The following is a 16,740-nucleotide window of genomic DNA, read 5'->3' on the forward strand; positions in this document are numbered from 1 at the left end:
TGCATGGACATCAGGGTCCTGGCTGGAGACACACCCCCATGGATTACTCAGGGGACACAGCCGTGCAGAAAGGACTCTTGGGGAGGGGCATTTGGGAGCTTTCCCCAGGCCTGGGATGGGAGGGCAGCTGGCAGCCTGCCACCGCTGCACATCCGCTGGGGCTGGGAACCGGAGGCTGACAGCTCTGCCAGAGTCATTTGCAGCGGCCCCGTGCGTTCGGGCGCCCGAGAGCTTCCTCTGCTTCGCTCACATGAGGAGGGCTCCGCACTACTTGGCCGTGGCAGCACACTGGGGCTGTGCCTTTTCCTTCTCTCTGGCCACAGCCCGGCTTGTCCCCCATCTCTAGGGACATCTGGGAGTGACCCCTAGGGCCATGTTAGCCACAGCACGGCATCAGATTTGCAAGCACAGTACTGCTGCACCCTGCCAGGGAGGGGAGCCGGGGCAGCCCCCATCCCCAGGGACGCTGCTGCCCTCAGCATTGTAGCATGAAGCCTCCCTGTGGGAGGGTGGCTGCTGGGTGAGACAAACCCCACGAGTTTGAGTCAGGGCAGAAAACAGAGCCAAACCCTGCAGACCCACAGAAACCCTTTATTTTGCATCTGGTGAGCTTGCCTAAGAAAGCATGAGCCTCTGGGCTGAGAGCTGCCTAAGTGCAGCATGTCGGTGCGGGCAGAGCCCGTCCAGGGAAGCGCTGACCCACGGCCGTCCTGAGCCTGCAGGATTTCCCCACTTGCCGTTATTTGATCCGTGTGAAGATGCTGGTGCCAATCCTGCAGAAAACACCAAATCAGATGGGATCATGTATGCTGTGGAGGGTACAGAGGGAAAACCAAGGGGGGCATTGTGTGGTTGACTGGGGTACTACAGGTTCAAATACCCTTTAGCAGAGGCTGTGCCAGGTGCTGGCATCTTTTCCTCCTCTTTCCCTGCTGTGGAGAGTGAAAAGATGGTCCTGGAGGGGACCCCACTTTGGCCAGACCCCATCCTGGGATCCCCCACACTGAGGCACATCTGGCATGCAGGAGTAGATCATACACGGATGCTCCTTAGCCCTTGCACACCACTGGTGACAAATCCATTTCACCCTCACGGTCCTCCCATGCTTCACCCTGTGGGATTTCTCCCTTCTCCAGCCTGAGATGCAGGAGACCCTGGCAGAGCAGTGGCTGGGACCCAGCACTCACCGTGTGGCTTTCCAGTCCTCATCAGGACTGTCAGCCACCTCTCGTAGGAGCCACAGGGCATGCAGGGTCTCCTCCCTGTTGGTGTCTACATAGCACTGGCCCAGGAAGACAGTTGTCCGGGCAGCCTCTGAGTCTGGAAGGGTTTAAGGTGATGTGAGTCAGGCAGTGACAAGGTCACCCTGTGTCCTGCTGGCATCCTTGCTACAGGATGATGGCCCTTGCTGCCTACCTCGGAGCCGCCAGTTCACGGTGAAGTAGAAGGTGGGCTGTGGGACCAGCCCTGTGTCTTGCTGGGAGCCCTCCAGTGGTGAGGTGAGGAGTTCCACGTGGCCAGCAGCAGGTCCCGGCAGGTAAAAACCGGAGAATCTGTTGTCCTTGTCCAGGGTGGACACAACCATCCGGCAGCCGGTGTCACTCCGCCACGACCCGGAGAGAAGACACTGCAAGGCCAGTGCTGTGGGTTGGAGTGCCCAGGCAGGGAGGGGGGCATCCTGCTCCCACCCCTTCACCCTGGCTCTGCCCAGAGATGTCTGCAGCACTGAGTGGTGTGCCGCGGACCTGATGAGCCACTGGCATTGCCACCTCAGTGCGAGCGTCGTGTCTGAGCACCGATTGCCTTCAGCTCAGCCGCTGTCCAGGACGGTTCCACCCACCCAAGAGGGAGTGGGTCCCCCCATGCTAAAGCAGCAGGTGTGCTGCTTTTCCTACACTCAAGGGATGAAAACAGGAGCTATCTGTGGTATGGCTCTGTTTGCCTTCCTCTGAATGATTTCCTGGAATGAAAAGCGTCCTTGCAGGAGCAGTCCCTTCCTCCCAACCTTGTCACAGCTTCCATCAGCGCTGCACAGTGCTGTTCCCACCAGTTCCAGCAGCCCAGCCCTGTCTCCCTGTTGAGTTATGATGCCCCAGCAGCAGAATTTGGGGTCTAGCAGGGTGTCAGCACCACATCCCCACTGTCACGTCTCCTCATACCTTCCTCTCCACGGGGGAAACACACACTGCCAGGGCAAGGGCGAGGACCAGGGCAAAAGCAGTTCTCCCCATGGCTGCAAGGCTGCTAAGAGCTCCCCCAGCCCTGCAGCCCGCCCCCCTTTATAGGGCTGTAACTGGAGCCCCACCAGCACCAGGATGGCAGCTGTGAGATGAATGGCTTGATGTCAGGGTGCCCGGGACAGGCAAGGGAGGTGAGAAGGTCTGCATGACCTGGTCAGCGCTGAAGGAACACAGCCATAAACACGGCTGTGCAGAGGGATGGGAGTACAAGCTTTTCATAAGGCCCTATAGTAGCCTGGAAATCAACACCTTCTTTGGGAATCTGCCTCCCATGCACGAAGGCTGGAAATTACCACCTATTTCAACATTCACCTCCTTCCTGCTTTACTGGTGCCACTGCTAGACCAGCATCCTGAAGCGCTGCGTGAGAGGGAAGGCTCACTCATTTCAGAAACAAAAACTTTTCTCCAGCCTCTTCTGGGTATCAGCTGCTGATTTTGAGACTTTTGCTTTTACTTTTATGAGAGTTAGAGGAAGAAGTAACTGCAGCAGCATTACTGAGGTCCCAGCAAGTGTGTTTGCTAAACACACAGAACATGATAACCAGCGCCGTATTCACACTTCTTCCTTGTATTTTCTGCCCTAAAGGACCTCTGATGTACAAAATGCAGTGGGCACTGTCCCTGTGCTCCTGAGCCATCCCTTTGCTGTGATGCCTGGAGCAGGCATATGGCTGTGGTTGCTGAAAATTCTGGTGGGATTCAGCCTGAATCAACACCTGCTGTTTCCAACACAAGCTGTGTTTGGGGCAGGGGATGTTGGGAGGGATGCAGTGTGCAAATTGGGGGCAGGGGAGTGCCCCTTTGGGGTGGCACTTCTTAGTGACCACACTAGCCCTGGCACACCCTGGCACCCTGTGCTCAGCACATCTCTCTCTCATCTAGGTAGCCTCAAAAGCTGGGCCGAGCAGAAAACACTTCTCTCCTAACACATCCCTCCTCCTTGTTGTCTTTTTCAGTCCCAAACTCATGGCCTATCACAGGGGCTCAAAAAAATTCTCCTGGGGATCTTCTTGCTCTCATCCTGGGTGGCACAGTCTGTTCTTTTGGCCTGACACCACCTCCTGCCTTTCTGTGCTGTTTGGCAGGGACAAGCCACCTTGTTAGAGATCCCAGGGTGGTGGCAGACATCCCTCCACTTCATGGCACCGTGCTGCAGCTTTGCTAGAGCTGGGCCAGGCTTGATGGACTGTGTGGCCACGGTGCTGTTATCCCTCAGGCTGGGATATTTTTGTAACACTTCCGCAAGAGGCTTCCTCTTCACCCACAGACCTGCCAAAAGCTTTGTGTCGAAAGAGTTGGCTAAGTCTGCCAGGTGTCTGCAGAGGCCAATAGAGTGGCACTGCCAAAATTCAGTGGCAGAGAAGGGGAAAATCCCTGAGTGTAACCCAGGGGATGGTAAAGGATGAGATGGGATGGGATGGGATGGGATGAGGACTTTAACTTATGCACATTTTACTTGGGCTGCTGGACAGCACAAAGGAAGTGCTTAATCAACATCTCAAATCTACTGATAAAGTTGCCTCCATTGCCCAACTCTACAGAGCATGGAGCCCCAGTACTGGAAGGGGTCTGGTGGGAATGGATGTGAAGGCACCACAAGGAAGTGAGCTGGATTCAGGATGCTGGTGCCAGTTCTGCCACCATCAGGCAGGCAGGAAATGATGACACAGGGTGGAAGTTTGGGTTTAGAGGAGATGGGAAATGAGCCCGGGAAGGCGGATGGATGGGATCAGGGAGACATGCAGACATCCCTGGGGAAGTGCAGTGGTGAGACCTCACCTCAGCAGGGGTATCTTTGGGGACAGAAGGTGTATCAGGGACAGACTTTAAAAAAAGGCAACCACAGCTGATGATTTTTAAATTTTATTCTCATTTGGGAGTCAGGTTTTTCTTGCCTTGTTGAGGGGTCAGGTTCATCATTGGGCTGACGAAGACACATCTTCACAGGGAGGGGACAAACTCGGCAGGATCTTTCCTTTTGTGGTGCGTTTGCGTGTGAAGACATTTCTGCCCACCCTGTGAGAAGTTGAGAGTTCCTGTGGGATGACCCACAGACACTGCCCACTCAGAGCTGCCAGTGCTCACAGCAGTGATGGGGTGTCCCTAAATGCACCCCAATTTTCCTCAAGCGAGGACACCTCTGTGGGATTAGTGTCCCCCGTATCCCACCACTACCTCGTGGCTTTCCAGTCCTCCTCAAGGGATCCGACAGCTTCACGCAGGAGCCACATGGTGGTCAGAGTCTCCTTTCCACCTGCATCCACAAAGCATTGCCCCACGAAGGCGGTGGTGGCATCTGGGAGGAAGCGCTTATTGGGAGATCCACGGGGAAACTGGCTGCCATTCCCCACTGCCCTGCCAGACACAGCTGTGTTCCTGCTCCAATGGCCACACAACCACCAAACCATGCTGGGGGGCCCCGCCCTTCTTTGTGGCTCCCTTGGACAAGGCAGGATCTGTAGCACCACATCCCACTTGCGCTAACAGGGTCTGAACCCACTGTGGTCACCCCAAAGATGTTGGGTGAGGAGGGGCTGCCCTGTCCAAGCCCAGCATTGCTCCTTAGCCCCACATCCTGCAGGTGTTGCTGCTTAGCTGCACCAAAGCAGCACCCAGCTGAATTCCTGGCAAAAGAAAATTGCCACTGTCTGCATGTGTGGCTCCCATTGATACTGCCATGCCATCCCCAGGTGTCCCAGCACTTACTGGAGAACTTGTCCCAGCGCACAGTGAAGGCAAAAGTGGACCAGCCCTCCTCTCCAAGCTGCTGCTGAGCACCCTTCAGGGGGGAGATTTGGGCACAGCCCCCAGAGAGGGTGACTCGTGTGAGGTATTGTCCCTCGAAGTCCCCGTTGTCCCTCAATGCTGAAATCTCCATCAGTGAGCCCTGGTCATTCCTCCACAGTCCGTTAAGCTGGCACTGAAGGAATACAGCCACATGCTCTCTGTCCCCACACACAGAGGGACCCCATCCCTGCTGCTGCCCCACACCAGGAGCCACGAGCCCTGCTGTGAGTGCAGGACATGGCCATCCCTAATCCCAGTCTGGGGAAATGCTGCCCCAGAGTGCTGTTGGCTGCTGAGAGGATGGTGGAGCAAGGCCAGAATGTCCCAGCCCTGCAGCATGCGCGGTATGCCCAGACACAGACCCCATGGAAGGGGGTGCCACATGCATGGTGCTCCCAGGCACAAACCCCGAGGGATGGAATGCCCTGTGCATGGTTCCCTTGTGGGAACAAATCTTTCTGGAGGTGGTACCAGGTGGCTGAGGGTGATCCAGGGATACCTTGCCCTCTGCCTGGACTCGGTGCTTGCAGAGCTCTCCTGCTTGTCTAAGCCTAAAATGGCATTTAAGAGAGAACTCCTGCATCCCAGTGCCATGTCTGCCGCGCTCCCATTGTCACCCATCCCTGTACCTTCCTCTCTGCAGGAGCAATACTCTCTGCCAGGGCCACGGCGAGGACCAGGATGAAAGCGCCGCTCCCCATGGCTGCGGGGCCGTGCGATGCCCGGCTCAGCTCCCTCCCTGCCCTGCATCCCAAACCCCTTTATAGGGCTGTAACCGGAGCCATGACGGCTGGCAGCTGCGGCGTGAGTGTCCTGATGTCAGCGTGCCCAGGTCAGGGGAGCTGAGGGGGTCTGCGTGACCTGGGCAGCGCTGGAGGAACGCTGCGGTGAGCACGGCTGTGCACGGAGGTGGGGATGATTTACACATCCACTGTCCAAGAGGCTCTGCCGACCCGTTCCTTGCTCAGTGCCCGAGCCCTGGGGGCGGGCACGGCCTGACACTGTCCCACTGCCACCGACCCAGTGCTGCCACCTAAATACTGCACCTAAAGGCTGCAGCAAGAGCAGTCCGGCCAGCTCTGCTCCGCTCTACTGACATCACCATGTGTCTGCCAGCAGGGGCTCACCCCTGTGACCGTCCCCTCCGGCACTGTAAGAGTCTGCTGCTCTTTCTAAACTGTTTTTCGTCCTGGCTGTGCTGGGCTTTCCTTGGGTTTGGGACCTAAGACTGTCGCTGTAGTAGGAACTGTTGAATCAATAATTTTTCCAAGTGCAGAAGGGCTTTCCTGGAGGATATGTAGACATTAAAATTTGCTTGTCCCTGTGGGAGGGTATGTCCTGTGCCCGGTGCCTCCCTAAACCTTGCCACATGCATGATGCTTTGAGGGTGGGCAGGGCCCTGTCCGACCCTTCCCAAGGGGCTCCTGATGGTGCAAGACTGTAATGGGGGTGCTCAGACTGCCTGGCATTGGCCCAGGGACAGACACATCCTCTAAGACATCGCCCTAAACAGGTGAATGTGTCACTGCCAATGCTGCAGGGGAAGACAGAGGTGGCATCTGGCTGTGTCTGGATCATGGGCTGCCCAAGCACAAGGGATGAGATCTGCTTTCACAATCCTTCTCATCTTTCCTGGGCCTGAAGACAAGGAAACCCGCTCTCCTCTTCCTCAGGGAGCAGGATCCAGTGTTCAAATTGCACTTCGTTTTTAATAAAAAAAATTACAGAGATGTATTCAACTCTCATCCTGGGGACTTGCTCCAAAAGCCTTTGGGATCTTGACACCCCTTGTCTTTGCTTGCTGCCCAGCTGGCTCCCAGCACCCAGGGCTCAGCACTCCCCCATGGACTCCATGCAGCACCAACAGGTGCAGCCCCAGGATAGGCAAGCGCCCTGCAGCCCACCCACTGGCTTTCCAGTCATCCTCGAGCATGTCAGCCTCATCTTGAATGATCCATGTGGTCTTCAGTATCTCCTTCCTGTCATCTATGAAGCATTGGCCTGAGGAGGAGGTGATGAAGTCTGCGGTCTGTGAAGGGATGGGACGAGATGGTGCTGAGATGGGGCTGTCCCTATTAGGCAGCCAGTTTGTCAGTGGGAAAGGCTGCTTGTGGGTCAGCCTTTCCCCCTCCCCAGCCTGCTGTCCTGCTGGGACCTTGAACAGGTGTGGGATATGCCCTCATCCACACAAAGGGTTTTACTGACAAATGTGATTAACTCAGCTGTAGGATGGGGAGGCAGAACACATCTGGGAGGGTGCCCTAGTTCTGAACCAGCCCAAGGAAGGGCTGAGAATGTAACTAAGGAGCTCCTCCATTCTCTCAGGATGGCAGTCTGCGCTTGGCAAGGCTGCAGCTAGAGCAGGGCCATGGAGAGAGGTAGAAGAGCAGAGTGCAATGCGTGGTCCTGACCAGAGGACCGCGCAGAAACAGTGGAGGGGATGGCAGCTATGTGTCCTCACTCACCAGTGAAGTTGTGGCTTGAAAATCAAATTTCCTCTTTTGTCATCTCTGCAGAGTGGCATGGTACTGGGTTTTGCTTGGGCACACACCCAAACCCACCAGCCATGGAGTCCCACGAGTGACCTGGGAGCTCCCTCCCTCCATCTGCTTGGGTGGATCAGCAGCTGCACTGAGATGTTGGGCACCATGATGTTCAGTGTTGAGACATCTGTAAACGGTCGACAGGAGCAGTCCCCGCAGAAACGGTTGTGTAGGACAGTTTTCCATATGTGGTCAAGACATGGAAGTGCCGGGTGACCCCTGCAGTGGAAACTCCTTCTCCATTCTAACAGTGACTATCTGCTTGAAGGGATTTGATCCTTATGCAAGCATCACCCCATGCCAAGATCCTAATAAATTAATTTTTCAAGGTTTTTATTTAACTGATACACTGTGTGCACGAGCACCTGTGCCACACAGATGTCCGTGTGATTGCAGGTGCCTCCTGCTTCTGCCAGCTCCCCCTGCCCCTGGAGGCATCCACAGTGTGTGAATGACCTTGATCAAGGCTTGCCATGCAGCAGAAATAGTGGGTTTTCCTCTCAGGGTCTGCAGCAGGGCTGAAGGGGAAGCCCTGCTCACATTTGTCTTGCTGATGAGGCCGTGATAGATGAAAACAAATGGTGCTGGGTTTGCAGACCAGCACCGTGAGCAGGTTTGCAGCTGGATAAAACCCAGATCTGGCGGATGCTGAATGTGCACGAGGAAACATCCCCACCTTTAGCCACTCCCAGATGTCTGCAGGCACCTCTGGCACACCATGTCCTATGTCCTGTCACCCCATATCTGAGGGGTGCCAGGGATGTGTTGCAGCTTAGCTGGGTGCCCTCATAAAGGGACTGGCCTTGCAAACATCTCTGCCAGCTCACACCCACCCCACCTCTCACAGGCACGGTGTCTGCCTACCGGGGTTTGCAGGATGCTCCAGTTGGGGTCAGCATCGATGCCTTGCTGAAGTACCCTGGGAATGCTGCACAATCTCTGGAGAGCTCTGCCCTGGGGAAATGTTGGCATGAAGGCAATAACAAGGTCTAGAGGATGCATGCAGTGAGGCTGAAGGCTTAGCAGGTGCCTCAATGCTGAGCTGGACATGCTTCAGGTGAGAGCAGAGTCCAGTGGTCCCTCTGCCCCTCACTTTCCCAATTCTCAGCCTCCTCTAAAAGCATGTAAAAGGTTGTGTGGATACATACATGCATAGCAGAGAGCTGGTGTAAAGGCTTTCTGGTCAGAAAGGCTGTAAGGGAACTGAAAAAGCTGGAGAAATGCCAGCAAGGCACTGAGAAGGGAAGAGCAGCACCACTTTAGACGGGGAAGATGAATGCCAAGGAGAAAGACGTGAGGAGCAAACCACATGCAAGTGTGCAACAAGGCAGATGAAAATCCAGGGCAGGCAAACTTACTAAAGCCATAGGTGCTGTTAGTAAAGCTCTCCCACGTGCAGCATTCACGGGAGAAAAACCAGGGGAGCAGTGGGAAGTGGCAGCCCCAGCAGCTCGGTTCTATTTTTAAGTTTGTCAAATCCCAGGCAGTATGCTCAGGGCATGCAGCACTGTCCCAGGTTATTTTGAGAATGAAAGACACAGGGTCTAAGCTCAGATTCAGATCCAGAGCTGATTTCCTGGAAATCATTTGCTTTGCCTTGGAGGGGTGCCCAAGTCAGCACAGGCACTGCCCGTTTCAGTCAGTCACATAATCCACTGGGCAGAGATTTGAGGCTGAATTTGCTGGTCATGGCTTTTCCAGTAAATCACATGTTTCCTAGGAAGAATTTTGGGCTGGATGTACTGCAGCTACTGTCCCTGTGTGGCTGGTACAGAGCAGCCTTTGGCACTTTTCAGGAGTGTGGACACAGCTGAGACCAGTCACCTGCCTGCTTGAGGGCAGTGTCAGAGCCAGCGGCCCCCCCAGCCAGGTTTTTGGGATGCAGAAGAGTTCCCCAGCCTACCCTCCCTGACCTTCAACAGGAAAGAGGGACTGCTGGTCACACTACGTGTCAGAGGGATACTTTGGGGATACACCATCCTGTTTGGTCTGGAAAAGGGGCTTCCTTAGGACCAGTCTCTTCCCAGAATAAGGGAATGAGGGTTTCATTCCACACCCACCCACCACCACGTTTTAGCCCAGCTTTTCCAGGACATATCCACAGACCGCACAAGGTTGTGTTTAAATATCTTTAATTTTATTTGGTGTTCTTTGATATATCTTCCTCCAGAGCTGGTAACATCAGGACATGCTAGTACATGCTGATCCTGCTGAGGGGACTACTGTCTCCCAAGTGTGGCTAGAACAAGATGCTTCTCCCCCCTTTCAGCTCATTCGAGTGAAGGTGTTGCGGCCAATCCTGTGGGGAAGCAGTAGCTCATTGGTGCCCAGCCAGTAGCAGGGTAGGGATACCAGATGGTTTGGGGGTACCTTGGCTCACCTGGTGGCTTTCCAGTCATCTGTCTCCGAGTCGACTTTCTCCCGCAGCAACCAGGAGGTGTGCAGGACCTCCTTCCCATCAGCCCCATTGAAGCACTGGCCCACAAAGACAGCTGTGGAGTCTAAAGCAGTGGTGGCTATTAGCATCCCAACAGGACCCCAGCTGATTTTGGAGCTTCACAAGCATCCATGGGTTTAATGCTTGTGGAGCCCGTGTGGATCCTTGTATTTGCAGGGAAATTTTGTGTACCACAGATGTTGTCGAAGCAAGCCCCTGTGCTGCCTTACTCAAACATTGTTTTGGGAGGTGTCCTGCTGTCTGCTGACACCATCCAGAGTGGGGAGAGATCGGGGAAGGAGAGACAGGGGACAGGAGAGAGAACAGAAGGATTGGAATGGGCACTGGGACCTGCCTGAGCTCCCCTCTCCATCCCACTACCCCATCCAACAACAGCTGTCATGCAGCTACAGACCTGAGAACTTCTTCCAGTTGACCGTGAAGCCAAAGGTGTCTTGTTCATCCTTATCCAGGTGCTGGGAGCCAACCAGGGGGGATGGCTGGATGGGGCTCTTGGCACTTGACACGGCGGTGTGGTACTCCCCAGAGAAGGTTCCATTGTTGTCAACGTTGAATACATGCATTTTGGAGCCCAGATCATTCTTCCACCAGCCAGTCAGGTTGCACGGCTGGGAATGAATAGACGTGTCCCTGGGGGCTGCCTGTACACAGCCCTTGCAGGCTGAGCCCCCTGCCCACAGCCCCCAGTGCCCACAGGGTGCGGGCACTCACCTTGATATTCCTTGTGCTTTTCCACTGGCTGCTTGTGGCTGCCTTTTCCTCTTTCTCGCTGGCCTTTTTCTTCTCAGGGTCATCACCTCTCTGGCAGAAGAGCTTGGAAGAGAACAAAAACACAGGTCAGGCTGTGGATGGTGGCACTGCAGAGTGTTGCTGGAGTCCTGTGAGTGCTCTAGCATTCATTTTTAAAAGACATGATTTATAAAGTTGCTGCTATCTCTGCCATGTCAAGGGGGCCAAAAGCTGGGGTAAGCCAAGCAAAGCGGGGATGTGAAGAGGAAAAGTGAAAGATGGGAGCCCTGGACAGGCAGGAACCTGGGCAGGACCCCTGCTGTAGCCCTGGCAGGTGAGCTGTGTGAGTCCAGGGCGCATCTGCCCGTGTTTGTGGGGACCTGTGCTGTGCTCAGCATACATACAGCACGACAGGGAAGCCCACTGGGATGGGCACAGCCCTCAGGTCCACGGTGGGCTCAGTCTCAGCCAGAGCCCTGCACATCCCACCTGCAAGGCTCTGGCTGGAGTTCCAAGCACTGCCTGTTCTCTCCCACACCACGCCGTCCGAGACAGGGGCAAGTCACCCCCTGCGGCAGGGTCCCCATGCTTCCCCCGCCCCAATTCCCTCCAAGTCTCCACGAGGGAAGTGGAGGATTTCCAAATGCATGCCCCTTGCACCAGGGAAGGAATTCCCACGCACATCCCTCCCAGGCACACGGACAGCCCTGGAGCATCTCTTCCCTCACCTGCCTCGGCTGGAGGTCCGGTCTGGATACCCTCTGGAGCAGGGGATCCTCCTGTTGCCGAGTATTCCCCCCCGCAGAAGGGTCTTCCACACGTGTCCCATCCCTAACAAGCGCTGCAGCTCCCAGATCATATTCCACCCTCCGGTGAGTCTCCCACTCGTGTCCCTCCCTGAACACCGGGACCCCCAGGCGTGCTCCCACGCCGACTTTCCCGGAGCCGAGTTTCCCGCGCGTGTATCCCAGCAGGAATTCCCACCTGAAAGCCCTCCGCCACCGCGGCCAAGGACACCGCTACAGGCAGGGCGACAACGGAGAGGACGCGGCGGCTCATCGGGATGCGGCTCAGGATGCAGCTCGGGATGCAGCGGCGGCAACGAATAGCGCCGTGCCACTCACTCACAGACTTTTATTTTTCGGCTCTGCCACTGCTTTCCGGGAAAGCCCTGGGCGGTACCGGAGGAGGGGAGTAGAATAGGGACAGGAAAGGGAACAGAGACGGGGACAGCGACAGGGGTGGGGGCGGGAAGGAGTTGTAGGTTGTGGTGGGATGGGAACGGGAATTGGGGTGGGGATGGGGGCAAGGATGAGGGGTGGGGGATATGCACATGGATGGGGACGGAACAGAGGGATGGGGATGGAAGCAAGGGTGGGAGGGATGGGGACGGGGCAGGGATGAGGGATTGGAGGCAGGGATAGGCATAGGCATGGGCACTGGAACAGGGGTGAACATGGGAGTAGGCAGAAATAGGGATGCAGGAGGGGTTGCGTGGGGCTGCCCACTGACGCCACCCAGCCTGGGGGTTTTTAGTCCCATGTCTACAGGTTGAGGGCTGTTTCCATCCTGCCCTGCAGGAGCTGTTGTGTCCTAAAGCACCCTCTGGTCACGGCAGGGGATGGACGGAAGAGCAGAGAGTCATGAGGGCTGGGTAAGGTATGTGTGCAGGGACAGCAGGTGATCTTCAGTGGGTCCAGGGATTTGGAAGATGAAGGAAGCAAACCTGCCCCAATAGCAATAGGAAGGCACTTTTTTTTTTTTTTTTCAGGTTTGCAAAATTGCAGGCTATTGCATAATAGGGCACTGCAGGCTGGAGGTGAGCAGCCCAGGTAGCACCTAAGGCAAGAGGAAAAGGCAAATTAAAGGGCAATAAAAGGGCAGGATCACGTCAAGGTCAGGGACAGGATGTGGGATGGTTAGGACAGCTGATGATCACAGACTATGATAAAGAAGAGGTGCCACCTCCAGTGCTGATTTCTTGTAAACTCTCTGGTTTTACTTTCAGTTTCCCTATTAAGCAAGCACAGTGCTTGCATCATCCTGTGTACTACTGACTGCCCTCTCAGGAGAAACCAGGAGCCAGGGAATTTGCAGGTGTGGGGGTAATGAAATGACAAAAATCAAGTCTTATGCCCTGGGCCAACATGGTTCTGAGTCGCCCTGTGCCCCACTGTGCGGGACTCCCAGCCTCACCCTCCACTTCCTCCTGGGTCCCAAGGCTTTAGCCTCACAGACCACTCAGAGAAGCTTTTGGGTGCTTGTGGTGCTGGTGACAGCCACAGTGGGCATGTGGGGAGGGGAAGCAGCAGAATGAGCCCAGCACGACCAGGGCAGTGCCAAGGATCAGTGGGGATGAACTGAGGGCTCTGTGTGGAATGCAGGTGCGAGGATGAGGATGCAAGGGTGAGGATGAAGGGCTGAGGATGAGGATGCAGGGGTGACTTTTGACCAAAAGCTGGACCACCAGGCACATCAACCAGTTGTGCTCAGTCAGTACAAGCACACCCTGGAGAGTCTCAGGTGTGTGCACTCTCTGGGAGCAGCCCCAGAGCCCAGCAGGGAACGAGGGAAAAGCGCAAAGGCTGAGGAAGGCTGGGGAAGGACAGGCACACTGTGAGAGGAAGAGGATGGTAGACAGGCCCTGACAATTTCTCGGGACACTGTGTGCTTTCTGCCCCAAAGTCCCTGCTCCATCCAGCAGTCTCTTCCCCCAGCAGCCCTGCAGCCCACAGGCAGCATTGTCTTTCACCCCCTTTGCACCTCTCCCTGCCCACACAGCTTCTCCCTGTGGTGCTCAGGAGCAGGAGCTAGGAGCTGTGCCTCATGGGTTAGGTAACTAATTCATGGGCTGCCGAAATGGTGGATTAGTGAGGTCAAGTGTTAGATCAGTGAAAAGGGCATGGTACCCTTATTTGATTTGTTTCCTGTCCGAAGGAGCTGATAAAATAGAGTTTAATGTTCAGATAACATCCTGTGAATCTGAACGCCAGAAAGGATCTGTATCCTGTTCCACCCTCTGGCTGATAAGGTGACAGCCAGCCAATGGGAAGCACACTGTACACCTGCCTACATGCAACAGGTACACCTTCAGGATCTGGTTTTACCCACCCAGTCTGCCCAGTAGCTCTGCCTGGAGTCCCAGGTCTCTCTCCTGGTCCCTTCAGCATTCAGTCTGGACTTTGGACCACCCCAACACCCCAAATTCCCTTCTGTGGGGGCTGGCACCCAGCTCTCCCCCATATGTGCATGCAGCACTGAGACTCCCATCCAGAGCAGCAGCTGGAAATGGAGTTTGACAGGAAGATGGGGCAGAGTGGGGTGCAGAGACACGGGATGAGGCCAGGTGAGAGTGCTGGCTTGCCCACATGCAGCTTTCACCCAACCCTCAGCTGTGCGGTATCCTACTGCCCCACACTGGGTGTGCTGCCTGGAGCCACCCACCTCAGGGCCCCTGTCAATGTCCCAAATGGGTGCACAGGCAAGAAGGCACCTGTTGAGGCCTGAAGCCATGCTCAGGAAGCAGAATTACTCAGCTACTGTCCCTCAGCCCATCTTTCCCAGCCTCTCCAAAACACTTCCCTGTGCTCCCCCTCCCAGCACCTTGCTCTGCCCATGGCCACAGAATGGCTGCTTGTATCCCAGGGACACAAGGGACACAGCTCTCTGCCGTGTGGAGAAAGTTTTATTTGGCTCCATGTGTGAGGGCAGCAAGTGTGGGAATGGGGAGCCCCACCAGCAGGTTGCTGGGAGGTGCTGGGAAGAAGCTGGACAAGGTGAGGGTGTGTTTCCTTGTCAGGAGCCCAGCTTGGGACTGTGGAGAGGCTTGGAAATGCAGAAGGACAGCAGGGTGCAGGCAGCACTGGTCCCTGTTCCCATCACTTGATGCGGGTGAAGATGGAAGTGCCGACTCTGTGAGGAAGATGCGTCAGCAGGATGGGAGGGAGGGCTGTGGGGTGAGATGGCAGGGGCAGAGCTCACCTGGTGGCTTTCCAGGTGTCCTTGTGTGACAGGGACCTCTTCCCGCAGGAGCCACATGGTCTCCAGGGTCTCTTTCCCACGGTGATCCACAAAGCACTGCCCCACAAAGGCAGTGGTGGAATCTGGCAAGGTTCAAGTGATGGAGAGGGAGGTGAGGGCCTGCACCTCGAGACAGGGAAACCTGGGCCACCTGATCCTGGCAGACAGACAGGCAAACACCACCTGCTACATGCCCTGGACAGAGAGATGGACTTCCCTGGCCAGGTGGATCACTTCCACATCTCCTGGACAGAGAGTTGGGCATCAGCCCTGCCATGCCACTTGGACAGACAGATGGACACCCCCATCACCTCTTCCAGACAACCCTGCCACCCACCACAGACAGACAGCTCTCCCACCACCACTTCCCATGGCAGGAGTGAGTGTGTGCGGCCAACCTGTGCCCACAGCTGGGGTTCCTCTGGGGATTTGAGGCACCAGCTGGGGGGATCCCCCCTCCCAGCATGAGCAGAGGATCACTGGCACTGCCATACCTGAGAACTGCCACTGCAGAGTGAAGCCAAAGGGGGGGTGTCTCTTGGCACTGGGATGCTGCTGGACCCCTTGCAAGGGTGACACCAGGATCTGCTTGTTGGTGGCTGCCACCGCAGTGTGGTAGGAGCCCGAGAAGGTCCCAGCTGTGTTCAGGACCAAGATGGTCATATTGGAGCCCAGCTCATTTCTCCACAGGCCCTGCAGGTGACACTGGGGATCGGGAGTCATGTGGGTGGCTTGGGCAGTGCAAGTTCCCTCTCCCCCCCCAGCTTCCCTAAGCAGTGGGATGTGTGTCCCATGGCATGGCCCCTCCGTGTGGCAGCTGGGAACAGCTCATGGGCACCATCTGGGACAGCCCCTCTCCCTCCCTGGGCAGGGCAGGGCAGGGCAGGGCAGGGGCAGGGCAGAGCTGGTACCTCCCTGTTGCAGGGGTAGGCGACCAACAGTACCCCTAGGGACAGCACAGCCAGAGCTGGCAGCTTCCTTGGTCATGGATACTGCAGCATGGCGTGGCATGGCATGGCATGGCATGGCACTGCAGGACGCAACAAGAGCAGACAAACACTCTGTGCTGGGGTGTCACAGAATAGCAGAGCATGGCATGGTGAAAACATGCAACCCTGTGAGCCCTGCACACTGTGCCCCAGGGGTGGCAGAGCCTGGCACAGGACAGCACAGCACAGCAGCCTGTGGCACAGCACAGTGTGGCACAGCACATTGCAGCACAGCACAGCATGAAGTGGCACGGCACGGCACCAGAAAGCACAGCGGGAGCAGGCAGCCCCTTGGCCATTCCCAGTGCACCGCAGGGATGGCACAGCCAGTGTGTGCAGCCCCTCACCCCCACCCTGCACCCGGGGCAGCACAGCACGGCTCAGCACGGCCAGACTCGGCTCCAGAGCTGCCCTTGCCTTCCTGGATGCAGCGTCCCAGGGCACGAGCAGGGCCAGGGCGAGCAGCAGGCAGCAGCCCCGGGTCCCCATGGCAGTGGCCGTGTGCGGTGCCCGAGCTCTGCCTGCGCTGCCCCCGTGCCCGCCCGGCCCCTTTTATGGCAGAGGGGGCTGTGGCCGGGCAGCGGCTGCCGAAGCCGGGCCTCCTGCCAAGGGACAGCCGGTGGGAGGTGGGCAACCTGCCACTGCCCCAGGTAGAATGGGATCCTGTTCCCCTGGGCCAGGTGGGGGTCCCAAGGACGGGGGTGGGGTGGGGGGGTTGCAAAGGAGGACTCTGTGCCATGAAGGGTCACAGCAGAGGACACGTGTCAGGCCTCAGGTATGGTGACAGGAGGGACTGTAGGACACCATGGAGGGTATTGGGAATGTGTGTACTGAGCCATAACGGAGTTGTCCAGAAAAACTGGATTTGTTACCTGGTGCATAACAAGGCAGTAATTACATACCCAAGAGACACACTGGTTATTTATTTTAGTTCCACAAGCCGGGGTCCTCAGCGTTATTCCAAAGATCAAG

General features: G+C 56.4%; 4 protein-coding genes across 4 annotated transcripts; all 4 read right to left on the bottom strand.

Annotated features, from left to right (window-relative positions):
- Positions 1-739: 739 nt before the first annotated feature.
- Positions 740-2,231, bottom strand: LOC121664971 (avidin-like). The gene is made up of 4 exons (XM_042028763.1): positions 2,160-2,231; positions 1,417-1,627; positions 1,188-1,320; positions 740-773 (listed from the first exon to the last, which is right to left on the bottom strand). The coding sequence occupies exons 1-4, from the start codon at positions 2,229-2,231 to the stop codon at positions 740-742; spliced, it is 450 nt and encodes a 149-aa protein (XP_041884697.1).
- Positions 2,232-4,089: 1,858 nt separating this feature from the next.
- Positions 4,090-5,745, bottom strand: LOC121665051 (avidin-like). Its single transcript, XM_042028912.1, has 4 exons — positions 5,659-5,745; positions 4,949-5,162; positions 4,418-4,538; positions 4,090-4,258 (listed from the first exon to the last, which is right to left on the bottom strand). The coding sequence occupies exons 1-4, from the start codon at positions 5,728-5,730 to the stop codon at positions 4,159-4,161; spliced, it is 507 nt and encodes a 168-aa protein (XP_041884846.1). The 5' UTR covers positions 5,731-5,745; the 3' UTR covers positions 4,090-4,158.
- A 3,942-nt stretch (positions 5,746-9,687) lies between these two features.
- LOC121665052 (avidin-like) lies at positions 9,688-11,939 on the bottom strand. Its single transcript, XM_042028913.1, has 5 exons — positions 11,744-11,939; positions 10,742-10,843; positions 10,425-10,638; positions 9,953-10,073; positions 9,688-9,871 (listed from the first exon to the last, which is right to left on the bottom strand). Exons 1-5 carry the CDS (start codon positions 11,816-11,818, stop codon positions 9,838-9,840), a joined length of 546 nt encoding a protein of 181 aa, XP_041884847.1. The 5' UTR covers positions 11,819-11,939; the 3' UTR covers positions 9,688-9,837.
- Positions 11,940-14,426: 2,487 nt separating this feature from the next.
- LOC121664910 (avidin-like) lies at positions 14,427-16,337 on the bottom strand. Its single transcript, XM_042028602.1, is given in 5 exon segments — positions 14,427-14,671; positions 14,741-14,769; positions 14,771-14,862; positions 15,274-15,484; positions 16,186-16,337. Coding segments are annotated over 5 exon segments (438 nt in total). The 5' UTR covers positions 16,258-16,337; the 3' UTR covers positions 14,427-14,637.
- Positions 16,338-16,740: the final 403 nt, after the last annotated feature.

The sequence above is a fragment of the Corvus kubaryi genome, unplaced genomic scaffold (genome assembly GCF_017639235.1).
Source record: "Corvus kubaryi isolate FWS band 111438036 unplaced genomic scaffold, C.kubaryi_AGA036_p1.0 37308, whole genome shotgun sequence".
Classification (NCBI taxonomy): domain Eukaryota; kingdom Metazoa; phylum Chordata; class Aves; order Passeriformes; family Corvidae; genus Corvus; species Corvus kubaryi.

Bases quoted from the DNA above. Each gene is read 5' to 3' on its own strand.
- LOC121664971 (XM_042028763.1), bottom strand. From the start codon at position 2,231: ATGGGGAGAACTGCTTTTGCCCTGGTCCTCGCCCTTGCCCTGGCAGTG. The intron at 1,628-2,159 runs GTATGAGGAGAC...CTGGCCTTGCAG, and splicing joins TTTCCCCCGTGGAGAGGAAG to TGTCTTCTCTCCGGGTCGTG. The intron at 1,321-1,416 runs GTAGGCAGCAAG...AAACCCTTCCAG, and splicing joins CGTGAACTGGCGGCTCCGAG to ACTCAGAGGCTGCCCGGACA.
- LOC121665051 (XM_042028912.1), bottom strand. From the start codon at position 5,730: ATGGGGAGCGGCGCTTTCATCCTGGTCCTCGCCGTGGCCCTGGCAGAG. The intron at 5,163-5,658 runs GTACAGGGATGG...GTATTCCTTCAG, and splicing joins TTGCTCCTGCAGAGAGGAAG to TGCCAGCTTAACGGACTGTG. The intron at 4,539-4,948 runs GTAAGTGCTGGG...GCTTCCTCCCAG, and splicing joins GCGCTGGGACAAGTTCTCCA to ATGCCACCACCGCCTTCGTG.
- LOC121665052 (XM_042028913.1), bottom strand. From the start codon at position 11,818: ATGAGCCGCCGCGTCCTCTCCGTTGTCGCCCTGCCTGTAGCGGTGTCC. The intron at 10,639-10,741 runs GTGAGTGCCCGC...ATTCATTCCCAG, and splicing joins AAAGCACAAGGAATATCAAG to CCGTGCAACCTGACTGGCTG. The intron at 10,074-10,424 runs GTCTGTAGCTGC...CCACTGCTTTAG, and splicing joins CAACTGGAAGAAGTTCTCAG to ACTCCACAGCTGTCTTTGTG.